This window comes from Platalea leucorodia (genome assembly GCF_965183815.1).
Source record: "Platalea leucorodia genome assembly, chromosome: 2".
Classification (NCBI taxonomy): domain Eukaryota; kingdom Metazoa; phylum Chordata; class Aves; order Pelecaniformes; family Threskiornithidae; genus Platalea; species Platalea leucorodia.
This window is the reverse complement of record NC_138824.1, coordinates 72,173,180-72,198,055: the sequence shown is the minus strand read 5'-3', so window position 1 is coordinate 72,198,055 and position 24,876 is coordinate 72,173,180. Positions and strand designations below refer to the sequence as shown.

The following is a 24,876-nucleotide window of genomic DNA, read 5'->3' as shown; positions in this document are numbered from 1 at the left end:
GTTCTCTTTATTTTCATTTGACTTTGTTTTTTGTAGGAGAAAACCTGCTTTAGAAATATGAAATGACATGTACCCCAGTGTAAAAATCATGCTTATTTCATCATGAATATGTGCTTTGTTGACATGTTTTTCATTAGTTCTCTGTGAATTCATAGGTGTTCTACTTAACCAAATACATAATTGGGGGAGGGGGGGGAATATCTTTGAGTCAAGTTTTAATAGTCATAAACATGTTTAATTGTGAACATGTTTAAGCATATAACATTTTTTATAAACAATAATTAGTGTAGTACATGATATGACACTTATCATGGCACAAATTTAGTGTTTACATTTTTGTAAATATGCATCATCTTAGTTTTTGCTATGCAAGAAAGATTTTCTTTTTTTTTTTTTTTTTTTTTTTTTGCCTCTGCTACTTTTGGTTTCAGTTTACTTAGTGAATGTCCAGAGAGAATTGATCTTTTTTTAAAAGCAGGAAATGTCTTTCTCCCTCCCCACACCAGTGTATTCATACACTGGAAGGTAAAAGCCACTAATTCTTAAAAATAGAACATGCAATTGAGGGACAAGAGGTGAGAATTCCTAAAGTATGTAGGCATATATCTCATTTCCAGTGTCAGTCTTCATTTCTGGTACTATGGGCCAGGTCTTCACTTCACTTTAGTTAATGAATTGATATTGATTTTTAAACAAAGGAGGTATGTTTTACACTTTTTCTGAACTATCCAGTATCTTTAAGGTAGCTATGAGTTTTATAGAGAAGCAGTGTTGAAAGGTTTTCTGTCATTAATCAAGTTGTGATTTGTACATGGAAGGAGAAGGGTAATACATTTGCTCTCGGGGTCTGTAAAAAATAGTTTAGAATATGATATTTACTTTTTTAAAAAATAATCTCCTCCTCCTCCCCCTGCTCCCAGGAGAGTGTTGTAAGCTTTGCTAAATAGTTGGTTCCCAGAGACAACAGCAATGAGCAAATCACATGTTGGAAGTTACTTTTGTCACCTTAAACACATTGACTTTGACATTTACTGCATTAACTTCCAGTATTTACAGGCAGTGCCTCACAGCCTCTTAAGGCTGTATGGCCCATGAATGAAAGTTTGGAAAAAGGCTAGTTCATGTGAATAGTAATGTGTGTAATGTATCTCGTTGGTTAGCAGAAAGTCAGCAAATACAGTGTAAAGGTGATATTTTGTAACAAAGCAATGCTTCAGTAGCTATACCAGCCGGCGAGACATTTCTTCAGGAAAATAACCGCATAGGAGAAATATCAAAAAGATAAAATCAAATCATGTTGAGATCCAGGATACATGCTTGGCAATGTAACACGTGAACAAATAGCACTTTAAATTGCTATTTTTGAATAGTTCCACCTTCTTGTGGCTAGGAGTGACAGAACTTACTGACGACAAAATAACTTACTGGTTGCAAAATTACATTATAAATTAAATATTACCACGGTGTTCTGTCTCACAAATACTCTTATGAATGAATCTCTTAAAGGAAGCATTAACTACTTCTTACTTTTAATAGGTTGAGCCTGCTTCCCTGTATTATGCAAACTGCTGAATGGAGGAAGGGGGTGGAAGTCAGTCTTTACCGACACTCTTTCCGTTACCATCCTGCATGGTTCTTTACCCATGTTTTACAGGGTGGTGAAGAATTAGGAGAAGCTGCAGTTGTTCAGCTGAGTGGAACTAAATGGGTGGCTTCCCTCTGGACCCTCACTTCACTGTCTTAGGTAAGAGGGGTGACATGCTTCTTTTGAAGCAACGTGCATTTCCTTAGAACACAGGTATATGTGTTTTAAGAGAAACTTCTAGTTAGCGAAGCAGAGGTTTGAACTCTTTTTTTTTTTTTTTTTTTTCTTTTTGTGATCTGGTGGCTTGAAAAGGATACTCACATTATGTAGCTGTTCAGACTTTTCATCAAAAAGCCTTAATGTTTGCAACGATCCAAATAGCTTTAAAAACATGCTCTTTGTTCACATACTTTACCTTTGAGAATCATGCTTATCTTGTGTAGTATGTCAACAGTGGGACTGTACCAGAGGTGAATTACAGTGGTGATGTTTTAGCACAAACTTGAATTGATGTACCAGTTGGCTGCTTGATATGGAGGGTGCTACTTTTTTCCTGTTCAGTCCTCGTATGACAATTTCAAAGCTGTGGCCTAAGTAACTAGCAAAAAATTTGAGTGTCTCAAAAACTGTAAGATACAGTATCTCAGTTTGAAACCCAATGGAATATTGGTGTTGTTGGGCCTTGCATCAACCGGTGGGATCACAAGCAGAAAATCATGGAAGCCATATTTGGGTTTGGTGGTTGTTGCGTAATTGTCTGGCAGCCATTAGTCTGCATGGTTTGCTTTTCATGCTGGTGTGCTGTGAGGACTGTGGCAGGACTTCTGCTGTCTTGACCGCGCTAGAGTTCTAGGGGTGAAGCTAGTTCTTCATCTCTCCTTCATAGAGGAGACCATGCTCTTACTCCCTTTGGTGGACCCCTCTTTGGACTTGTTGATACTTCCTTGATAATCATTGCACCAAAGAAATTGGTGAAATGAGATTAGAATGACAAATACAGACCCCCTCTCCCATACCTTTAGAAGCTGCATGCAGGGGAGGCACAAGAGCTCTCTCTAACATGTTGCCAAGCTTGCGCAGTGCTGAGAGATGCCAGACTTGTCCAGGCAGCCAGGCTCTGGCACTACTTGTGTACTCCTGCTCTGGTATGCTCTGTGGGACCCAGGTTGGAGCAGCTGCAGTTCAGCAGGCTTGGGGTGTTAGGGGGTGGTGGAGCGGCTCTTAAAGGAGCTGAACTTCTAAAATGGGCTGCAGGTCAAAATACTTGAGGAAATGCTACCATAGTTGTAGATGAGTTTTTGTTTTGCGTTATGGTTAGTCCTGTGTTTGAGCTGATTAATGCTTAAAATATTTTCATTTTGCAGTATGGTATGTTTCATTGTCTTAAAAGATATTGAAAACTTTTACAAAGCTAGATAATACAGAAAAGGTCTATCGCTACTTCAGAATTTCTATTTCCAATATGATGTTTTCATTTTTCTTATTTGTATAGCCATATTCAGATAATGATTACTTTTTATTTCATAGCGAAATCTCATGTCCAAAGCCTTGGTGATTAATATTGTGGTTTAGTGTGTGTATATACCCTATTTTATTTTTAGAAAGTCCGAGGTATACTAGCGTACATTGATTGCAGTAGCAGCACCTAGATGTATTTCAGCTGTTGTAGCAAAACTTGGCTGTTGTGGACCATAGAAAGACATACTTACAGTCCACACAACCTGCAAGTCCCATGGGAGCTCAAGGACATGCACACTCTCTTAAGAGCTGCCATCACTTCTGTGAAATACTGGTATTTCTTGGTTGCAAAGGTTGAGCCCTTTATATTGTAAAGTGGTGATAAATACTCCATTTGCATGGTTCCTATGACCTGAATATCTTATTGAAAGAAGGGTGTTTGTGAATACTTGTTTTTTATTTAGCTCGCATTGTTATATTAAGAATGTCAGTCGTGGAAGAAAATGATTCTTATTTGAACTTATATATTTGTGTGAGACAGTCTATAATATGAGGTAAAATACCTGCCATTTTCTTTAGGGTAGTGCGCTCAGAGCTTCCTCTTCTACTCCTGTCTTGTGACAGTTATTGCAAAAATAAAAAGTGGAAAATGTTGTTTAAGCACCTGATAGAGGCGACTTCATGATGCCTTTCATCAAGCCAGACATGAGTTGCGAAGTATTTTTCATAATTTATAATTCATTTCTTAAATATTTTGCAGTTTTGTATGCTACAGTTTGGTTAATTCAGTAGCTTACCATCTTTGTTAATATCATTCAGTGTGCCTTGAAGTCTGGTTTGTTTTTTTGTTTTTAACCAAATCTCCTGTCTCCATCTCCTCCACTGTGGTCTTGTTCCTTCTGTAAATTGTACTGACCTAAACTACATAGCCTCAGTTATGTTGGGAACCTTTGTTTCCTTTTCTCCTATTGCTGGGCAATGATCATAAGATCCCCGATAGATGTGTTTGTGGTACTTCTTCATGCTGTACTTTGTGCTCTGCTCGTACTCTGTGCAAACCAAAGGTTGGTGCTTTTGTGCCTTAGAGGAGAGTGAGTTAATTTTATATAGATGGCATTGCTCTGTGTGTGTACATGAACAAATACATACGTTGGAGTTTAAGCTGGAAGTCCTGTGATAAGGTGTGAAAACATTGGTCGCATTTGTCAGAATACTTTTAACTGAGTTTGCCTAATAGCGTCGCAGTGAATGAAGAATTGTTCTTTAATAGAATATATGATAGATATTCTGGATTTCTGCTGTTGGTATGGAGTGGAAGTGCTACTTCCAAACAGGAAAATCATCAGTTACCATCTCATATTGTTCAGATAAATTTATTCATTTTTTTTCTTCTGAATGGTAGTAAAGTTTTATTGACACAGTTGCATAACATTAGCTCATTAATCCTAATTGTATGTAAATCCACATAATTATCATAATTGTTTGTTGAAATAGCAATCTTGTTTCATGAAACAGGTAGGGTGCCCTATTTAACTTTTTTCTTTAAATACAAAAAATTGTGTACAAACTGTTAGTGTTGTAGAGCTTTACTGGCATGACTGTGTCAGTCCAGGATCACCCTATTTCACATCCCTGATAAAGAATTGCGCCTTTGGTACTGGATGGGTTCTCTCTGGTTTGACATCTTTTAAGACAAACCTGAATGTATTCTTAAGGTAACCAGATCAGGGTTTCCTTCATGGGAACTCAGATCTGTGTTGGAGATCAGCCTAAATCAGCTGCATTGGATTTGTTTGCTCTTAATAAGAGTTTTAGAACCAAGAAATTAAGAATTAAATCTTCACAGTACTGAAAATGTGATACTCTGTGCCAAATGAGTAACTTTTTGGAAAGTAATTACTAGATTTCTTTAGTTATATGCCTGTTTCTGTCACTTTTTCCCCTGAAATTGGTTGTGCTTTTAGGTGTTTGTTGACAATTTTTGGAGTATGTTTTAGTCATGCATCCCTTGTTAATTATGGCTTCCCTGAAAATGAACAATTTATAGAAAAGCTTATCAAACTCCAGCAGTTTTGTGCAGCCAGGACAAAGATGTGGTTCTATCTGTCACTTCTTTTGAGTGTCTTTTTTTTTTCTTGTTATAAATACGAATTCTTAAAAAAAAAAAAAAGGGGGGGGGGGGCGGGGAAGGAGAAACCTTGCCAGAATCTTCCAGAAGAAGGAAATGGATATTTGTAATGAACTGGATGAATGGAATTGTAAAACTATATTGCATCACTAGAGAGGAAAGAATAGGGAACATTGTGTGTGTGGATTTTCTGTATTTGTAGTTTCCCTAACATATGAAGTATTTTCTATTGTGGCTTTTATGGGAAGTATGATTTAGCTTGGGAAGTCCTATATTTAGTTTTAGGTAGTTCTGTGAGGAGCAGTGAGTTGGACTCGGTGATCTTTATGGGTCCCTTCCAACTTGAGAGATTGTATTCTGTGATTCTAATTATATGTTTCCTTTAGTTGCAAACTTGTGACTAACTGAATGGCCATTCTTGAATGTATTGTTCGGAAGTTGTATTGAGTTTCAGATTGGTATGGAGCATAGTGCAAAAACTGAAATGTAATGTTTTGCATTATAGGTACAAGAACTGTAGAAGTCCACTTTAGAATTTGAAAGAACAAGTTTCTGCAGCTCTGGAAAGATATGGTATGTTTGTTTTCACATATATTGTGTGTATGCTAATAGTCATAATAACAAATATTTATATTTTTGTTCCCTGATTTAAAAAAAAAGTTGAAAATAAATTTAGGAAGAAACACACGCATTCATTTTTCCCGTTTGACTGTGATGTCTATTACTTCAGCATAGTTCTCTAGAAAACTGAGTTACTTAGTTTTTCTTGGAGAAAATAAATACTGATGATACAACATTGATGCATTGCCTTTTAATTTGTTTTACAAGCTCAGCTTCATGCTGCTACCATCCATCTATTTCTCCATGGATTGGATAAGAATCAGTACTGTTTCTGAAAGTTTTGGGTTTTTTTCTTGCTGCTGAGCGTATTTGTAGTAAGGCTTGTACAGTTTTTAGGTATGACTTGCAAAGTAAGTTCAGAACTACTAGAAAACTTAAGCAGATGTCAGTGTAAGTGAAATTTGCAAATTGGAATGTTGGGAAATACAGAAATGTAACCTTCAGTAGCAGTGAGAACATGAGCCTATGGCACATAGTATCTCTTTTTGTCTAGGCTCTTAAATGTCCAGCCAGCTTAAAAATATGTACATGTGTTACAGCAAGGTTGAAAAGTTAACTTATAGTTATTTTAATTTCCATTTTTCTAGCTTTATTCTGGTGTAGTCCAGTGGAGATACCTGGTAGTATGGAATAATTGCACCACTCTCTAGTGTGTCTTAAGTTCTTTAGTTCTGCAACTTGGTACATAGAGAATTGTTGAATCTTTTTGCATTGCTGCATTCAGAAAAGCAATTATTGTTTAAGTTCATTTTTCTACCATATTAAATAGGTCTGTTAATGCATATATAGAATTGTATGTAGTGACTTCAACAACTACTTCTAAGCTATGTGTGTACTTTCTTTTCTAACCACTTAAAATGTGGGGAAGAACTCAGTAACTGCTGATAGAAGTTTTATACCCTGTGTGTTTATGTCAAGATCTTTCTTTTGAAGATACTTAACATAAGAACATATTTAAAGTTTTAAAATCTCAACCTTGCAGAAGGGTTGTTGGGTGTCTTTTTTTTTTCCTTAAGTTCTGTTTTGTAGGAAGCTATAGACAGAGCTAAAATGATTAATTCTAAGCTGAAACTTTAAATAGAGTGTGAGCTAATTAAAAACTGTAAATCTCTTAAAAAGCCATAACGTTACATTATCACAATCCAGATGTTCCTGAGAGAATTGTATAGATTGGTCCTTTACTCTAGCAGGCATCTGGCAGTTAGTGTATATTCATTTTTGCACCCACAGCACCACTGGGACCACCCACCTGCTTCTTGCTCTCCAGTTTCAATACCAGTTGTGTGTATGATGACTCTTCTTCAAACCTAAGCTGTTATTTCTTTATTGCCATTATTTTTACTGGCTGCTTTTTTTTCTGAAGGTTTAACTGCTTGCCACTGTATGTATGCACAGAGTCTTTGTAATGGTATGCGTTTTGTAAATTGATGAAGAATTCCCCTCGAATCCCCCACAACTCGAGTAATGCATACTAAAGGAACATCAGAAAAGCTGAATATTATGCTACAGAATTGCATGATTGCTTGGTCTTAATATGAACTATGTATCAACAAACATGCTGGTGACACTGGAGAACTTGGTGAACAGAAAGGTACTTTACATGGAAAGCTGTGTGGAAGATGGGTGGCAAAAGAAAGCAAAATAACAAAGTATAAGCAAAAGGACAGATGGAATAAAAGTTTAAATGTTAACGCTGAAGTGAAGCTGTAAAACTTACCTGTTTGGAAAATAACTTAACGTGATACCTAGCCGGTAAAAGGAGAGCTACTAAAAGAAATTTAAATAGATGATTGGATTTCACCTCCTGATGTAGGAAGGGCTTTCCATTCATAACTGTATATCATTTTGGAGGGAGCCTGATGTAGCAGGCATAACTGAGAAATGGTTCTGCTGCAAAACATAAGGAGAGTGTGTAGTGGAAGAAAAATCAGCTATGGTCTAAGTGAAAAATGCAGAAGCTAAAGATATTTTCAGGTCTTTCCCTCTTTTACAAAAGGGAATGAACTCCATCTGTGATCTTACTGAAATATCGAACCAAAAACAAATGTTGAAGGGAAAATCTAGTGTCCAGAGTTACAGGGGCAGTTGTGGAAAATGAGAATGACGCACAGGCCTTTAGCTTTGGGGTGGGAGGAGGGAATGGGAGCAAACACTAGACCTTTTTCTGTCACTATGTGATTTGTGGAATATTGACATCAAGGCAAAGTAAGTATTCAGATATTATAGGATGAAGCTTTTATGTAAATCTACAGTTGATCTCTGTATATTGAGATGCACCAAATTCTACCTTTATTAAATTCAGTAACTTGTGTTTTTACTGAAGTGTAAATTCCAGAGTGGCACCAGCTTTAATTTGAAGATAGTAGCAAATTCAGAACCCCACCCCAAATAATTTATTCAAGTGTTAATTGTCCTTGCTATCCTGCATGTTTGTGTTCCTACTCTAATTTTAATTTGTCAGCCTTCAGTTTCTAGTCATGTGGGGGTTTTATATGCTTTCTTTTAACTGGAGGATCTTTTTTTATATATTCTTTCTGTGCTGTGAGAAGACTTATTTTCTTCCGGTGTCCTTATTGATTAGCTTGATTAACTTCAAACTCTTTCCATTATCTAATCACAAGACACTTTCTCCTATCTTCATGCTGTCTTTGTGGCTCTTTTCTGCTACTTCTGGAATACTTTTGAAGAATACTGAGTAATTGGAGGACTGGGCTCAAGTTTTAAACATGTCTGAAGTATTTTGTGCAGATGAACAGATACCTTTCCAGGAACCCTTCATGAGTCATATCTGGCGTTCTGGCTGTACTGCTGGGAGCATGTGTGTGCTCATCAGTTGCGACTGCCTTAGTCACTTTAGGTTGGCATTTTCCAGGATAAACCCCAATTCTTTTGGTCTTCGAACTATGTGATTTTGTATTTGTTGTTATTAGTTGAATGGTTTGGTTTACCGGGAAGTGGAAAAAAAAAATTGTATAGATGCCTTATTACTGCTTTTTGCAGCTCCATTAGGATTTATGTAATCAGGTTTTATTAGTGGCTGTTTTATTTTACTTTGGGATCATTGATAATTTGACCTGTTATTAGCTGCATGAAGAAAACTTCTGGAATCTGATGCCTTTTCATGTTTTCTGTGTTGGAAGCAGCATGCAGGCAACAAAAGCAATTGATGTTTCCAGCCTTATTAGGAGATGAAAAATCTCAAGCATGCCTATTACATTTTTTTTTTTTTCCTGCAAGTGACAGTTAAGATTGAACTTAGGGATTTGGTGAATGTTCTACAATTTCCTCCAGGCCGCTTGGTTCATCAGTCTCAAGTTATAAAAGGCCATTTTGCCTATTAGTTGGCAGTTCCTTTTTTGAAGTAGTAAGCTAGCTAGAGTAGTTCTGAGGGCACGTTTTACTGTATAGATGACAACTGTCCGTTTCATGACAGTACTCAAAGTTATTCTGGAAATGTATCAAATTTGAGAAGAGCATTCATTCTTGGGAGATTCAGAGGGATTCTTCAGAAAACATATAAAAGCTGTCTTTAGTTGTATCTTGAGAGATGGTTATTTTTAATTAAGCAACTCAGATTCCGGCACTGGAAGGTAAGGAGGGTCATGGTACTTCTTTTATACAGGTGAATCACCCCATTTTCAGTAGGTCATCTGTCAAAAAGGATCAAAAAAGTTTGGATCAAAGATTACTTGGGTGGAAACTTAAATTCTTTTGTAAAGGAAACGTAAATTCTTAAAAATGCCACCTCGCAGGGCACCCATCAGTCAGTAAGGTCAATAAGAAGTCATAGTTTAAATAAGAAAAGTGTTCCTTCACTCAAGTATCTTCCTAGACCTCAGATACTGGGTGTCAGGGGTCAGATAGCTATGCTGAACACCTATACATCGAATAACATAGGGAAAGTAATAGGTATAGGAAGTGCGTGTAAGTGACAACTTTCAATTAAATGATATGTAGCTGGAAGTTTTTTGGCTTTATATTTGATTGGTGACAGATAGGTACTTATGTTCTCCATGCTGTGGCTTTAGGTTCTGGGTTTCGAAACTGGGGGCCTCTTCTTGGCTCATGTTTGTGATTCCAGACTTTCAAGACTAAATGAAATATGCAAAGAGATCTCATCAGGCTATGCAACAAAGTTGGGTTTTAGCCCCTTTTTATGCACCTGAACTTGGTTTCTAACTTCTTATTCTTTCACTGATTTATTATTTATTTCCTCCCTCTTTTTCAGTTGGTAGGAACATTCTTTTCAGAAAATCCACACTTTTTTCACCTTGGAGAAATGAATGTAGTCTCAAACTACTGCATAAACATTATTTATCCTGTTCCCTCTTCATGAATGCTACTCTATGCCATACAGGGTTCTTCAGATATATGGGTTGAAGGCATGAATCTGTGTATTGTCTCGCTGATTATAACAGGGGTTGCTGCAGTCCTGGTTGAATCTACCTCTTGTAAATAGTCACTAGGCAGATGTCGATGTGTCTGTACTGAAGCCTGCCCAGTCCCAAAGACCCTCTAGCAGCCATCTCAGATTTCTCAGACTTATTCAGAGGCACAAACTGCGTTTGATACCTTCAGCTGCTCTGTGTGTCTGTGAAAGCCTAAACTGTAAGCCCTGCTAATCATGACAGTGAAGACCCAAGAAATCTGTTTGACTAACTCTGCTCTAAGAATAAATATTTGTTCTGGGGCTGCGGTTGTAGGGTCTTACCTTCTAGAGAGAAAGTTATATCCAGAGATATTTTGTAAAGGAATTCCTATGACAGAAAAGCAGCTGCTTTAGGTCAGTTTGCTATTCTTCATAATCCCCTTTTCCAAAATGTTAGTCTACTCATCAGTGTGGTTTCACTACACAAGTAGTGTCCTTTGACTCTCTTACCGTTGGGGTTTTTTTCCTGCCTTGTTTGGATACAGCAGTCAAAATGTCCTTTGCTCAAACTAGGTTCAGAATAAGGGATCTATGATGGCAGTCTCCTTCACCACCCACTCCATGTTTCAACATGCTGGACTCTTTGCCAGCAGACAGTACTCTGCTGATGCATGAATGAGTAAGGTTTTAGAAAAATGAATTCTTTCATCTGTGCTAGGAAATCCTTGCCAATCATATTCTGTCCCACAGGAGTGGCAGCGAGGATAGGTGGGGAAGGTAGGATGAGAAGGAGATAGAAGGGAAGATGATTTATTAAGATTTCTTGCATCTGGATTGTTCAAAAGTATCATGAAATTTTTAGACCCCAGTACAGTAAATCTAGCCTTAAGGTATCCTGTACCAGATTAGAAATGCTGCAACTACCTGATTCAAAGCTCTGATCCACGATAAATTTAATTTGTAGATACAAATTTCACTGCAAAACTTAGATGGGTTAACTTCAGCTCAGTGAGATTCATGCCAGTTTGGATACTGCCTCTCTTCATGGAGCTGCTGTAGATACTATGTTCAGTGGTGTGGTAAATCTGACTAACAGAGTTGGATCTGTGTCAGGCCTGGGCACAAACTTGTCTTCGCCATGACTGTGGAGCTGCCATCTCAGTGTGTATTCTTTAACATTCCAAAACCTGATATTTTTTTTTAATTCAGCACCAACACTTCATGTGTTCCTTCACTGTTGACAATCATGTTCATGACTTCTCCCGTATGAAACAGCCTCAGGAAAACCCTGTTTTACTAAGGCTACAGTCAGCCTGTTGTTGTCACATGCTTCTGTTTGAATGGAAGACTAGTGTAATTAGCTTTTGCCCATGGTCTGCGTGATATGGGACACAAGTCTAGGTAGGGAGCGATTGATTCAGTGCACTCCAGAACGTGAGCTGGTACTTCCAGCAGTCGGACAGAATGTGGGTGTCCCAACCAACGAGGCATTAGAGATTACACCACTGTCCTCTTTGACCAGTGTACTAAAAGTTACTTGGGCAAAGAGCTAGAAGGGGTTTTAATTTCTAAATGCATTTTTACAGAGCCATTTCACTTCAGAAAGCAGCAAGAATTTAGATTTAACTTTAGAAGAAAGCACTGCCTTAGAATAGGCATCTGTTTTATTAAAGCTAAGGCTTGCCTGAAAGTGCACATTGTCAGGTCTTAAACAATCAGAATGCCATAAGCAGTGTTTTTGTTTTAAGGCTTCTTGGTTTTGCATCAGCATCTTGGTTTTTGCTGTTTGCTTTTCTGTACAGCTGATGGTCAGCAAACATTAATTTGAAAATCTTCACCCTGTTTGTCATTTAATCTTGACAGATGAAGAACCTTTCCAACTGACTTTTATTCCTGTACTATGTTCCTGGCATTGTCTCAGTTAAACTTTGACAATTTACACATGTAAAACATAGATACTAGAGAACCTCTGTTTTGTTTCACAGGTTTTTGGTAGCCTGCTTCTTTTTTACTTATGTCAACTGCACTTGCGTTTAGATAATAGTACTGATGTTAAAATAATTAAATGGCACTTTTCCTACCTCAAGGAATGTACCCAATAAAACTAATAAGCGTCATTCCGAAACTAATACAGATTTTGTTCCCTTGCAGAGTTTGTAGCAGAATGGCAAATTGTAGCAGAATGGCAAAAGTCAGCAGCTTTTCTGACAAACTTTAGAAAATCATGGGCCTTGCTTACTGATCAGGGATTTCATATCTCTGACAAGTCAACAGATACAAATTAACATTGAGAATGCTTGATTGCCCATCAAACCTAAGACCTTACTGAAAGACTCTTGTCACAGGTTGGACTGAAGCACAAAAGCTTTCTTTACTGAAACCTTTAAAGCTGTCTGATGTGCTCTTAGTATTTGCACCAGGTCGTTATGACTGCAGGTGTTGCAGAGAGCGGCAGGGGTGCCCTGAATAGCTCGCTAGCCTTTCTGCACCTTGCTTCTGTGTGAGGCTTCTGCTGCACGGCAACCTACAGCTGTGGGGTTTCATCTGGGTTAGAGCCACAGGAATAAACTTCTCAGATACTGTACAGAGGTCTGTCTTCATAGCTGCTGGCTGTTTAAAGAAAGTAAGATAACTTTTTATTTACTAAGTACAGTAATAACATTTCAATTTTAATCGAAACTATATTAACAGAAAGTAAATAATGCTGTTTGTGATCCGAGTCTCCATCAGAAGCCTTTTTTCTTTACAGTCTTTGTCCAGTGCACCTAGGAGCTTGGGTGGGAGAGAGAATGGGGTGAACTGAGTGTTGAGGGTTATGTTTGGAAATATTTTATCAGTTAACTTTAGTTTAGAGTAGATAATAGCAGTAGGTAAGAGACTAACTGGTTCCTTTTCAGCCATGGAAGTAATCAGCTGGGGTGGTCCCAGGGCGCTCTGGGCACGAGTATTGCTGAGTGATCATTGGCTGCCACCTGCGTGACAAAGTAAAGGACCAACCCTTCAATTTATACCGGTGGAGCCAGATCACAGGAAACAATTGACAGGTAAAATACACTTTTGAAAATTTAAGGGAGAGGAGAGAGTACATGTGGCGTAAATGGAGCAAAGAACCTAAAAGATTGGCCACGGATATGAAAGGTTGCTCCTCTGAAACCTTTAAGTAGCTTTAGCTAACTTCGTTTTGGGGAGAGGTGCACAGCAAAGTGCAAGTTACATGTTGCTCCCCTGGGAACATAGAGCCTCATTAGGAACCAGTATTAATTGAGTTGTAGCAGGGAAACAACTAACAGAATTTTATTGTAGTTAGAAATTACGGTTCATGTTTATGCACGTTTGCAAATCTTTGAATGCTTGTTGTCTTGACGTCGGGTGATTTTCACTGGTCCAAGAGATGGATTTTGGTTTTGTTTTTTTAGAGAGGCTAAAAATAAGTTGATGAATTTTCAAGTTCACCAGTTGAGTATACTGTAGTAAATTACTCTAGAAGTCTTAGAATGCCATTCAAAAATGAACTAATTTTTGTGCAGTAGGTCTTAATCTCACAGATAAAACAATGCTTAGCATCAATATTTTTCTTCTGTTTTATGGTTTTAGTGGACTGGCTGAAAATAATTTGTAAGGACTTTTAACTAAATTATTTTTACTTATTTAGAGTTGTTAAGCTTATGCTTAGCCCAGCGTGATACAGGACTGGTGTGACAACTCGTTTTTAATCAGTGACTCAAAATTGTGATCACCCTGATGTCACCGAATGGCCACAGCTTGTAAAAGGTAAGCATAAAGTGTATCGTGTTGTTTCTCAGGATCATTTTTAGTGTAATGTTTATTTTAAAAGTATTTAATTTGTATGGCTTGAAGTTATTTTTCTAAATACTCTAAAGGTATATTGTTTGTTTTAGATAAGTCAGCTGGCAAAGTTGACTTACCCTCTTGCTTAGAGTGATTTCAAACCTCACTTAGCTTGTCCCTGTTTGCTTTTTAAAATATGAGCACTGTGGTGCTCTGAGGTATCCCTCTTAAGAGCAATATTATCACTTAAAAGTCTCTGGTTGTTTTTACTGTCACACTGAAATTCTGTATAAATTGTTTAGCGTACTTAAGCCATTTGTTAAATTTTTTTGAAGTATTTGTCCAGGAGGCTTGATGATGATAAAATTTGTAGGCTTGCATACCTTTTCTCTCCTAGGGAGGTACAGTGGAGGTAAAAAGAGTTGCTTGCACAATGGAGAAGTTGCTCCCTGTGTTATTGGAAGTGAGCCACCATTTGAATTTGCTAGCTCATACTGCAGTATTCAGATTAGTTGGTGTCTTGTGATCAGTATCTACGATCTAATTCAAAGCTGAAATTTATAAGAGCATTTGCGCTGAGATTTTCTCTGAACAGATCTCTTGTTTCAGATTTTAAGCATGAGGAAAGGATGTCTTGCCATACTATATAGTTGTTTTTCAGTACTGTTGCCTGCTCAGAGGAATAACAAGGTATCTTGTTTGTAAACAATTGGGTATTGCAGAATAAATAGCTTCTCAACAAACAGCTACAATTCCTGTAATTAGATTGATCTTCCACGTTGTTTTAATGAGTACTGAAAGCTCATTTTATTTAGGGCTTACATTGTCATTTGAAGCCTTTTAAAATCTGGTTAATAAGCGCATTAATAGTTCTGCAAATCATAGTGGTGGTATGTCTGCTCATATTATGGAAAACAATAAGCTGAAGGAATTTGATCCCTGTTTTCTGTGGAACCACTTACCTTAGAGGACCAAACCTTTTTTGACTCGGCTAGGTTTTATTTTTTGTGAGCTTCCCTGAAACTTTGTCTTCTCTTATATCGTTTGTCTTATAGAAGAAACTGTTTTTGCAGAATAGCATGTACTGAACTGCACTGTCTGTTCAAAGCCCAGATAAAACTCACACAAATGTTAAGGATAGGGAAAGATTTTTGGCTTTACTGATAGCTGTGTTTACATGACTGTACTGCAAATCACCAGGCTACTTTTTTTACATGTTAAGTTTAGATGCCAGTCTGCTCTTTTTCTGTATTTTTTCATACTTCTGTGTATTTTAAAGGCTCAAAGCGATTGATACTCTTGATGTTTTTGTTTTAACACCACTAGTTCTCTTGTATTTTCATAGCAGCTTAAAGCACTGCTCTTACCCAAAGCTTCATTGTGTTGTATTTCTTACGACTAAAAGATAGCAACTACCTCAAACTTCCAAGCTCTTTGCTATCAGTTTCTGAAGTCCTCAGTATGGATAGAGGAGCTAGCCACTGCTCTCTTTCCACTGGTCCTCAGGTTGTATGGCTTCTAGCACCTACATGCTTAGGTGAATAATTAGAAAAAAGGTTCTTTTCTGTCAAAGTATTTAGTGACTTGTTTTGGTCACTGGAGTCGAAGGGAAATGAAGTTTTGATTTATTTTGCTGTTGAGCATTATTTTTGTCAGCAGCTATCTCATCGGTCCTGAACTTTAATGAGTAAGGAAAATGTCATTTGGAGGGAATAAATAGAGACCAAATTTTGACACTGGCCAGTTTTTGTTATTTTCCAGTTAAAGGGTATTTGCATTTTAAGCATGAGTATAAAGTTAGTTGGATAGTAAGTTCAGAATTCTGTCCCTAGTGTCAGTTGAATTTTATAACTTAGTGGAATATAAACAAATAACTTCCTGTGTTCTGCATCATCTGTCACTGCATAGTATCCAGCTAGCCTAGGAATTTTAAGTTGTCTGCCAGAAATGCTTTCTAGGCACTGGGCCTGTTTACAACATAGTACAGTTTGGTAAAATCCAGAAAGTTGCTAAGATCTGGTGTGTCAGTAAAGGAACTAAGATTTTAGTAGAGAATTCAGCGAACAGTCCAGGCTTTAATAGGAGGGACTATCCAGTAAGGTAGCATAATGAAACATAGAAAAAAAGGAAATGTTTCAGGCTACAGGTGGAGCTTTCCAATAGTGTTTAGAGTAGTGTAGATAATCATATAGTAAATAGAGAAATTCAGAAATTCCATTCCTATAAACAAAGATTTTCCCCGTAAACCCATGGCAAAGCCTGCTTAGCTATGCTAACTGAAGTCCCCAAGTAAACTCTGTTGAAACCTACAAAGTGAGTTCTATTTGCAGATTTTAGCTTACTTCTGTTTTCAGAAAGCTCTGTCATGAAAGACATTTTTGTTCATGTAAGCTACAGAGTTTTACTGTAATGGCTGTGCTCTATTTCCACTCCTCATGCAATATAGCGAGCGTGGCAGTTCTGGTCAACTGTACCAAGATTTATATGCAAGTGAAGGTTGGGTAAGGTTCTTCAGGATATGATTTCAAGGCAGCTTAAGGTGATTGAAGTCAAAACTGCTGCATTTGTACTGCCTTGTCTCCTGGCTCATCCGGCTACAAACTCTCATCTGGCTACAAACTCACCGGGTAGGGGGAGGTCCTGAAGGAAGGAAAAAAATAATCTGTTTAAAAAAAAATTAAATATTAACTTCTTGAACCAGTGCTGGCATAAGGAAGATGATGGGATTAAGGAGGAGCTAAATAGCTGTAATTTAGCCTACTTAAGTTAATATGGAACTATACCCCTTAAATTACTCTGTAAATTAAGTCAAGGGGGTTGGCAAGCTGAACACAGGTGCTGCTTGTGTGTTCAAAAATGCCAGGCAATAACACCTAATTCTGGATATTACTGGCTGACTTGTTGGCTAGAAGGAAGAAACAGAAAGCTGCCTGTGAGATTATGTCCATAAATTCAAGTAGAGAGAGACATGAAATTTGTTTTGAGATTCTGTTGAGACCTGCTTCTGAGCTGCTGCTTCTTAGAGTCCAGCTGTGCAGAGAATCTGTTTGTAATAGTTGATCACTGATAAACTTTGAGTATACCTTTTGGTTACAGAAGTGGTTATGAAGAATTAGCCCAGAACTGGTGCACTATGCAACCTGAATACAGAAGTACTGCCAGCAGAACTCTCCTCTAATGACTGCTGCTGTGTAAGCTGTGGGGAAAAAGTGTGGTCCTCCTTAGAGAAATTCGGCTTAATTATATTGTCAGGTTTTATAAACTGTCTTCTAGAGTTTGGTCAAACAAGTTCAATGTGCAAGTGCATAAAAGTTGTTGCTTTTAGTGGCAATAATACATTATCGTCACTTTCCACCTTTCCTAACTCTTCATATTGTAATATGAAAATTAAAATTAAAATAACAAACAATGCTTAAGGTTTTGTATCTGTATTTGCAGATCACCAGGAGAACCTCACTCTGAAAACATTGAAACTAGCCGAATGTAAGTAAATGAGTGGATGAGTTTGGTATATCTTGTTTAAAAGTGTTTTGAACATATGTAACAGTTACTCTTGCACCTGCTTAAAAAAAAAGAAGGCAAAAGCTGAGTAGAACTGTGAAACGACCTTAGAAAATTTCAAGTTAGTATTTTGCTATGGAAATATAATTTTAACCCTCTGTAGAAACTGATGATTCTTTTTTTTCTTTGGAGGGTGAATGAGTTGAAGGCAAAGTTCAGAGGTTCAATTTAACGTGAACCAGTAGATGGTAGCATAATACAGTGTCAGAAATCTTCAGGCCTATATTCAGGCTTGACAGTAGGAGTTTAATTTCTACCTGCTATTCACTAACATTTTGCATGGGTTTGAAGACACTTCAGTACTAAGGCACAATACCTGCTAATACTTGTTGTGGCAGATGGGATGCTCAACTAAGAAGGAAAAAAAAGAGGATCTGACTTAATTTGGCAAATTTATGTATTAGTTACTTCTAGAAACAGAAAACTAGCTTTCTTTCACTAAAGAGTATTCATGTAGCATCTTGCTCACAGTTCTGAACCTTGTTTTGGTCTGTCTTCATTAGTCTAGAAGCCAAGATTAACTAGAAGCAAGATTGTGATAGGCTGAAATGTTCATTTCAATTTCAAATTCAGAAGGGTTGCAGGAATGAGAGGACCATTTTAAAAAAAGAAAAAGGTTATTTGAGACTATTCTGTGAGTGAGCATTCTTTTCTAGCTATTCAAACTGTCCTGTCATAGAACTCAAATAGGGAAACCACAAACTCTGCTTTTCTGGCTTAGAGCATAAGTTCCAAAATAATAGAGGGAGCATAGCCAGTGGTTAGGGTACTGTCTGAGGCTTCAAAAGATCTGGGTTCATTTCTCTTCTGCCACAAGCTTCTTCCCTGACCTTAAATAGTCTCCTCCACACCCTCCCCCTGAGTGGTCTAGCATGTTACGCACTGTGGGCTGAATGCCAGTTTCAGGATGTTTTGCAGGGTAGGGACATGGTGTGAATTGCTCAAGGACTTCTCTGCTATAGCTGCCCAACATGGGGAGGAGCAAAGCTGAGGTGGGCCCCTCCACATTAGGCTGCGTACCTAGCCTTGAAAGTGATGAGAAGGAAACAAGGAACACTTTTACCATGTGTTTTTAGCAATTCACTGCAGTGAAGTCTTTTCTTGCACTAGGAGGAGCATTTCTCCTGGGATGATGAATTTACTTTTCTCTCTGATGCCATCTGTTAAAGAAGTGCTGTCTAGCTGCTTTCTTGGGAGTACAGGTTGCAGGGATCCAGACCTGAGAGGTGACTGGCTGTTGCTACATGGACACGTGGTAGAGACAGAGGTTGCAGGGCAAAAACCCAGCCATAGTCTCTTCTGCTCTGGTAGCAGCCCCTGCTGCATTATGTTTTATTGTTCCTGCAGCAAGTTGAGTTGTGTTCTTGTGTTTCCCTGGCCTAGCTAAACAGGAGGACTCGGGCTGTAGCCTGGCTGTAGTCCACTGTGGGTATTGTCAGTTGGACTACTGCTTTTTACACATTGTAAGGAAAGATGTGTCAGAAACAAGGATCTTGACTGGTGTGAAACAAAGACTCTATCGGGACCTATGATAAATCAGAAGGAAAAGGCAGTACAACTGTTTTTCCTTCTAGCAGTTTGACAGTTCTTTTTTTGTGTGTGTGTTATCCTCCTTAAAGCTGAACCTGAAAAACTAATCTACAGTAGCAAGCTTTTCTCTGTGAAAGCTGAATATTTTTTTGGCACAGAATGATGATCAGAGTTGCCCTGACTTTGTAGATTTTGGGTATCTGTCCAAAAGAGATGTAAGCCAGTCAAGCTGTAGGGATTCACAGATTTGTTTCAGTAGTAGTTATATAGTATTAATGCATGGTATACTTGCAAAACTAAATTTTTTAAAACTGTATCACAGTGTGATGTGTACATCACGTATTACAGAGAATTTCTGCAATCCTGCTGCATAGTTGCTCTTGCCACATAAGGTGGAATGGCTGGCTGGGTAATACAGTGTGACCTGCAAGCCTACTGTGTAGCTAAAATAGTTACTATGTTATTTACATGCCTATAATTCATTAGAAAATGCAGGGACTTAAGCAAGTGTTTTGTTATTAGCACAATGAATGGTTAAGTTGGTTTTGCTCTGGTTGGCTGGTATAATTGCTTTATTTGTTTCTGTGTTTTGCATTGCAAAGCTTTATACCAAGACCATAGTCACATATGTTTCACATGTGTGAATTAAAATAAATTGAAAAAAAAAAATCCACTGACAATTTCAGACTCTAATACAGCAAATTCTTCCATGGATAAGTCTTGCTTATCCCAAGCTTTCCAAATTCTGGCTCCATGCATGACGAACATCTTGGTGCTAGTTCAGAGTTAGGAGTCTCTTTTCCTTAGCATTCATTCAAGTCTGAATTTTTAAGATCAGCATCTTCTCTTGTCTGTTCTTGTCAGAGGTCTGCATTAATTTTCAGCTTCAATTAGTGTAACTTTCTGAAAACCTCTTTTGTACTAAATTACATAATTTTTAATTGTTTAACTTCTTATCAGTTTGTGTATTTTCACTCTGTGTATTGTATGTTGTCACAAATCAAGGCAAAGGTTTGGGTACTTTGATATGATGGCTTTCTGTGCATTCATCTTTCCTTCTTTCTGTTTTGTAAGGATGGGATGCTTTGCAATTTTGAAACTTGTCTCTCTTTTTAAAGCCATTGAACACCCCTCCATTTAAAGTGTTGTTACAGTTATAGTTGATATATAGTCATCTCACATTGGAGTAGATTTGATAGCTGGTTTCTTTCCCTTGAAAGAATGGCAAAATAAAAACTCTGCAGCAACCTCAAAATATGCCAGAAAAACAAATTGCAACCATTGCAAATATATACAGTAACTGTATAAGTATTAGTGTTTCATGATACATACTTTCAGATGCCATCCTAGTGCTTTCTAGATAAGAATGCCTTAAATTACTTTCCTCATAGCTGAAAACACAGGTGGGTTTGCGTAACATAACCATGGGACGTGCTGATCATGGCCTCTATATCAAACCTTGCCACATATAGGTATTTTTGTGGCATTTGCTGCTTGTTTTGTTGCCATTCTTGGAAAGAAAAGATGTAAGAAGTGTCTTTATGTACACCTGCAGCCTTGCACTGTATTCTACTGTGATCTGTCTAGGATGAATTAAAAAATTTCTTCTCAGAGCCTCTTGCAACGCATCATTTAGCCAGGCAGTGATTCCCTTGAGGAAACTTCATCAGTCAATACAACTGCATTGACTCTACTCAAGAATTATTACTTTCTTAAACTTAGCAACTACTTAAGTTACAATTAAGTGTCTGTTTTACCTTTGCTTCCAAGAGCAAAAGCACAGTAAGATAAGTTGAGCAAATTTTATAATGATTTGCAAGAAAAGGAATTCCAGATTTTGCACTAGAAAATAGAACTGAAGTGAATGTATTGTAGACCTTGGTTCTCATGGAGCTTGGAGGATGCTGTAAATTTACTGGTTAAAAATAATAATAAAAAAAAGAAGGTTTAAAGAGGAGGTATTTCTCTCTGGAGCTGTCTAATCCACAAATGCTAGACTGTTCTTAATCTGGAAACTCAGGTGTTTAAGTCTTATCCATGTTATTTGCACTTAGTTTCTGTGTGGTCATGGTCATCCTTCTAGGACAATGTCATGCAGAAGGAAGGCATAGTAAAAGAATGCTACCATGGAAACCTAACTTAAAAAAATATTCTGGAGTTCTTGATAAGTTGAAAACAGAGTTGTGTGATTGTCTCTTTCCTGTACTTGGCCTCTTTTGTTCAAGTTATACAAAGAGAGTACAACATTGATCAGCATTTAGGTCTCTTCTCTGCAGGTCAGTCTTACATGTTGCAATGGTCAGTCCTCTTCTTATATCAGTATTTTTGTCTGAAATAGTTTTTCTCTTATATCATGCTTACTACTGAAACACTCCAGTGGTCCAGAAGTAGACAATGAGAATCAATGTCTCCAAGTTACTGTCTGTATCTTTTGATATTTCACTGCGGTGCTAATATTAATCTCCTTTCTTTGGTTGGGCTGCTGATCAGAATAGAGTGTATAAATTTCATACTTGACAAATTTAAGCTTGTTCAGTAGAGTACAACATGAAGTTTAATTGTATTTGCTTGAGTGCCAGGACCTCTTTAATCAAGGGAAAACAACATGGAAGGTACTAAAGAATATGTATTTTGCTTAATATTTGATAAAATATTCATTATTTGTTTTGTCCTGAATATAAAAGACAGACTGAAGGATTCTGGCAAGTATGTGACGTTACTGTCATTTAATTTCTTTCCAATAAAGGCAAAGTTGGTCTTATTGTGGCCTCATAGCCAGTACAGAGTATTAGAGTTTAGGGCTCCTTACTTGATAACTTAAAACAAAATTTGGAGAACTGTTGAAATATTTTGTGTGTTTAGATGTGATTATTCTTTGTAAGTTTAACAGTTTGTTATTGTGTACTTTTTTCTTTAAAATATTATTAAGATAATATTAAATATTATTAAAATAATATTAAAATATGATTAAAATAATAAAAATAATAAGAATATAATTTAAAAATAATTATTAAAATATTACGAATAACAAATTTGTTCAAAGAGAGTGAGATCTTATAAGTTTATAGTCAGTTCTAAACTTATTACTAAGTTTATTCCAGCAGTAATTCAAGTTACTTTTTCTTTGTAGTTAAATAAATTTATGGGCTTTTTTATGGGGGCTATATTTCTCCCTGCCTTTTAAAAAGGTACTGATATTGTAAATGTGAGCATAGTATTTAAAAAACAGTCAAGTATTCTTACAGTCATTACCATTTACATAAGTTGATTGCTTACAATAATTGCCGAATAATTGTTTCCCCGTAATCAGTTATTTAATGGCCTCAGGCCTGTAATGTTTGGGGCGGGGGGGATTGGGGATTTTTCTTGGGTTGAAAAGCCAGGGTATAATTGATACATTATTCATATCTCAGTTTTTTTGGCTAATTGAAGGTTAATCACCTAATCGGATAGGTGACAGGGCACCGCATGCCTTCTTAAGAAGATAGGAGCCAGGGTATGAAACCGGTTGGTCTGTGGAATGACGTTATCTCTGTAGAGTCCTGGAGCTAATAACCTGGAGAGGAAAGGGCAGTAATGAAGGGTGCTTTTCTAATAGGACTGTAGCAAGGTAATTTGTCTGTGAGACAAGACCGAGAGATACGTGCTGACCATGTTCTTGACCCTCTCTCTCTAGCCGTCTTTCTGCATTGCTCCATAAAGCCCGGACAACTCTTCTGTTCTCAGGTTCGCCCTTCCTGAGGAAGTGCCGTGCCTGACTTTGTCAGCACACAACGTTCCCAGAGGCACGGTGGATCTAGAATACGTGGCGGGGAGGGAGGCCCCTTGGGTGAAGGCAGTAGGGTCCAAGGGAGTTCACAGTCTGCACCCCAGCTATCAGGGCCCACTACACTGGAAAGAACGAGGTTTGGAAAATGCGAGCTCCGTGCGCGTGTGCATTTGCAGACGTACGTTCGCTGGGGTGCCAGGGGCCAAGGCAGGCAAAAGGTTACAACACTGCTGGATCAGAGGGCTCGGCTCCGGCTCTGGGCGCAGTTTGGCGCGCAGGCCGCTTCAAAAGGGTCTGCGCGGGCAGTGCTTCTACTGGAAGTTTGTCTTCTCTAGCACTGCTCTTCTTACTCTAACTAAACAGAAAACCAACACGCAAGGTTTGAAACTGAAACTCTCAGAAAGCAGTATTTAACTTCACAAAGATGTCCATCCATAACCCATGCTTTTTTTTTTTAACACCTTTGGATCTGCTGGTCATCTTATTTCCACAGTGTACTATAATTGTTGCAGATGTATGCTTTTTATGCTCTTGCCTGTTAAGGCATATACTGAAAGTTGTTTTGCTGTTAGTACTAAAAAAACTGGTCCCTGTCTTTTTCCTATCCAAAAGACAAACATAAATTTTCCTGTAGTTTCCATGCACATTAATACTTTTGTTGGGGTTTTTTTGTGTTGAGAAAGAAAACAACGTATGAACATTTTGGTACTTCTGAATTCCTAATGGTTTTGTTAAAACAGACTATTGTAAATTTCCACTTACTAAAATTGGCCATCTTGGAGCAATGTGAGACTTCTGTGTAGAAATAACATGAAAGCTGTTGTGTAGCAGACACAAGCAGAATCCATTCAGAAATATGTCATTTCATACTGATATTGCCAGACAAGTATGAAACCTTTCGGTACACTTAAAGCAAAAATGATGCATTTATGCAGATATTTTTAACTTCAGGCAAGTTTTGAAACTTTGATAAAAATTCTTTGCTCTGAATTCTTTGCTTTGAATGATATACTTCAGATTTTTCTAAAATTCCTTAAATGTTCAAACATCTGATTTTCTCTGTTGCAAAAGTTTCCTTTATGTAGCATTTCTCTGTATTTAGTTTAAGATATTGGGGAAATGCAAATTAGATGCTGTTACGTGGGAACTTTTGAACCAGTGCATTTAATCCCTTGTTTTGTATGTGGTTTAGACATTCAAAAGCTATTTAATGACCCAAAATGCAGCCCAATGCACCTTTGCCTTAGTATCTAGAAAGGCAGAGGCTCAGTGGTGTAAGTTTCTAGTGATACTCCACAGTTTTGGCAGCATTTCAGTTGCAATGCAAAGTACTTATCTGGCTTTTTATTAGTTAAAGAACAATTAAAAAGTCTAAAGGTGTTCTTTTTTCTTTAAGTACTACAAAAGTAAGTCAGTGAATACTATTTTTTTTTTAATGGAAAACTGTGCTTGTGAAATTGTTGAACTTCGGGGAAGGAAGTCGATGTCTATTTTAGGTGCCTCTGCCCCTCACTGTAGTGAGTCTTGCTTGAGGGGGTTATACAAGGCCCACTGTGTGGGAAGTTACCCTTGAGGCTTCAGAATATGCCTGTGATAAGTCTGTGAAATGTTTACAACTGCAGCCACACCAGTGCAGTTTCATACTTGGATGTGCAACAACAGTGTGAGTCTTTGCAAACATATATGCAAGTCAGTCACGGCAGCCTTAGCCACACTAGAAGGTGTCTGTGTGCTAATGTACAGTAAACTAGTGATTGAGTTTATAAGGGACCATTTACTCTTCACTAGATCCCTGTATAGGAACTTAAAGGGAGCTGCAGTCTTCGCTGTATAGCATGAGCTAAGAATAGAGGGGGGGGTTGTGTTACCTCACTCGATGAGCCAGTTTTAATGCCTCAAGCTAAGAACTTAAGTTTTCTACATGCTAAATGAGCAGGGGAGTGTAGAAAGAGATCAAGTTGTCACCTCTGGAGAATGGAGAAGGTATGCTACACTTTTTTTCTGAATGATGTAGAAATGTGGACTGTTGGCACTGGACAGTGACAATAATCCCTCAAGTACCCCAA

At 37.7% G+C, this 24,876-nt stretch overlaps 1 protein-coding gene across 15 annotated transcripts in view; it reads left to right on the top strand.

Moving 5' to 3' along the window:
• The window catches only part of UBE3A (ubiquitin protein ligase E3A), a 53,703-nt gene that overhangs the window by 2,900 nt on the left and 25,927 nt on the right, over positions 1-24,876 (top strand). For 2 of the 15 annotated variants that reach the window (XM_082303779.1, XM_082303787.1), the window contains exons 2-6: positions 1,655-1,744; positions 5,677-5,744; positions 13,059-13,205; positions 13,814-13,932; positions 17,389-17,433. The exons of 1 other annotated variant lie outside the window; for it this stretch is intronic. In XM_082303779.1, coding sequence (XP_082159905.1) covers positions 13,913-13,932; positions 17,389-17,433 — 65 coding nt within the window. In that variant the 5' untranslated portion in view covers positions 1,655-1,744; positions 5,677-5,744; positions 13,059-13,205; positions 13,814-13,912. Of the gene's footprint in view, positions 1-1,654; positions 1,745-5,676; positions 5,745-12,527; positions 12,785-13,058; positions 13,206-13,813; positions 13,933-14,559; positions 14,641-17,046; positions 17,142-17,388; positions 17,434-22,717; positions 22,947-24,876 lie in introns of those variants that run through there. 12 more of the 15 variants (XM_082303788.1, XM_082303786.1, XM_082303780.1 and 9 more) reach the window with 10 other exon arrangements.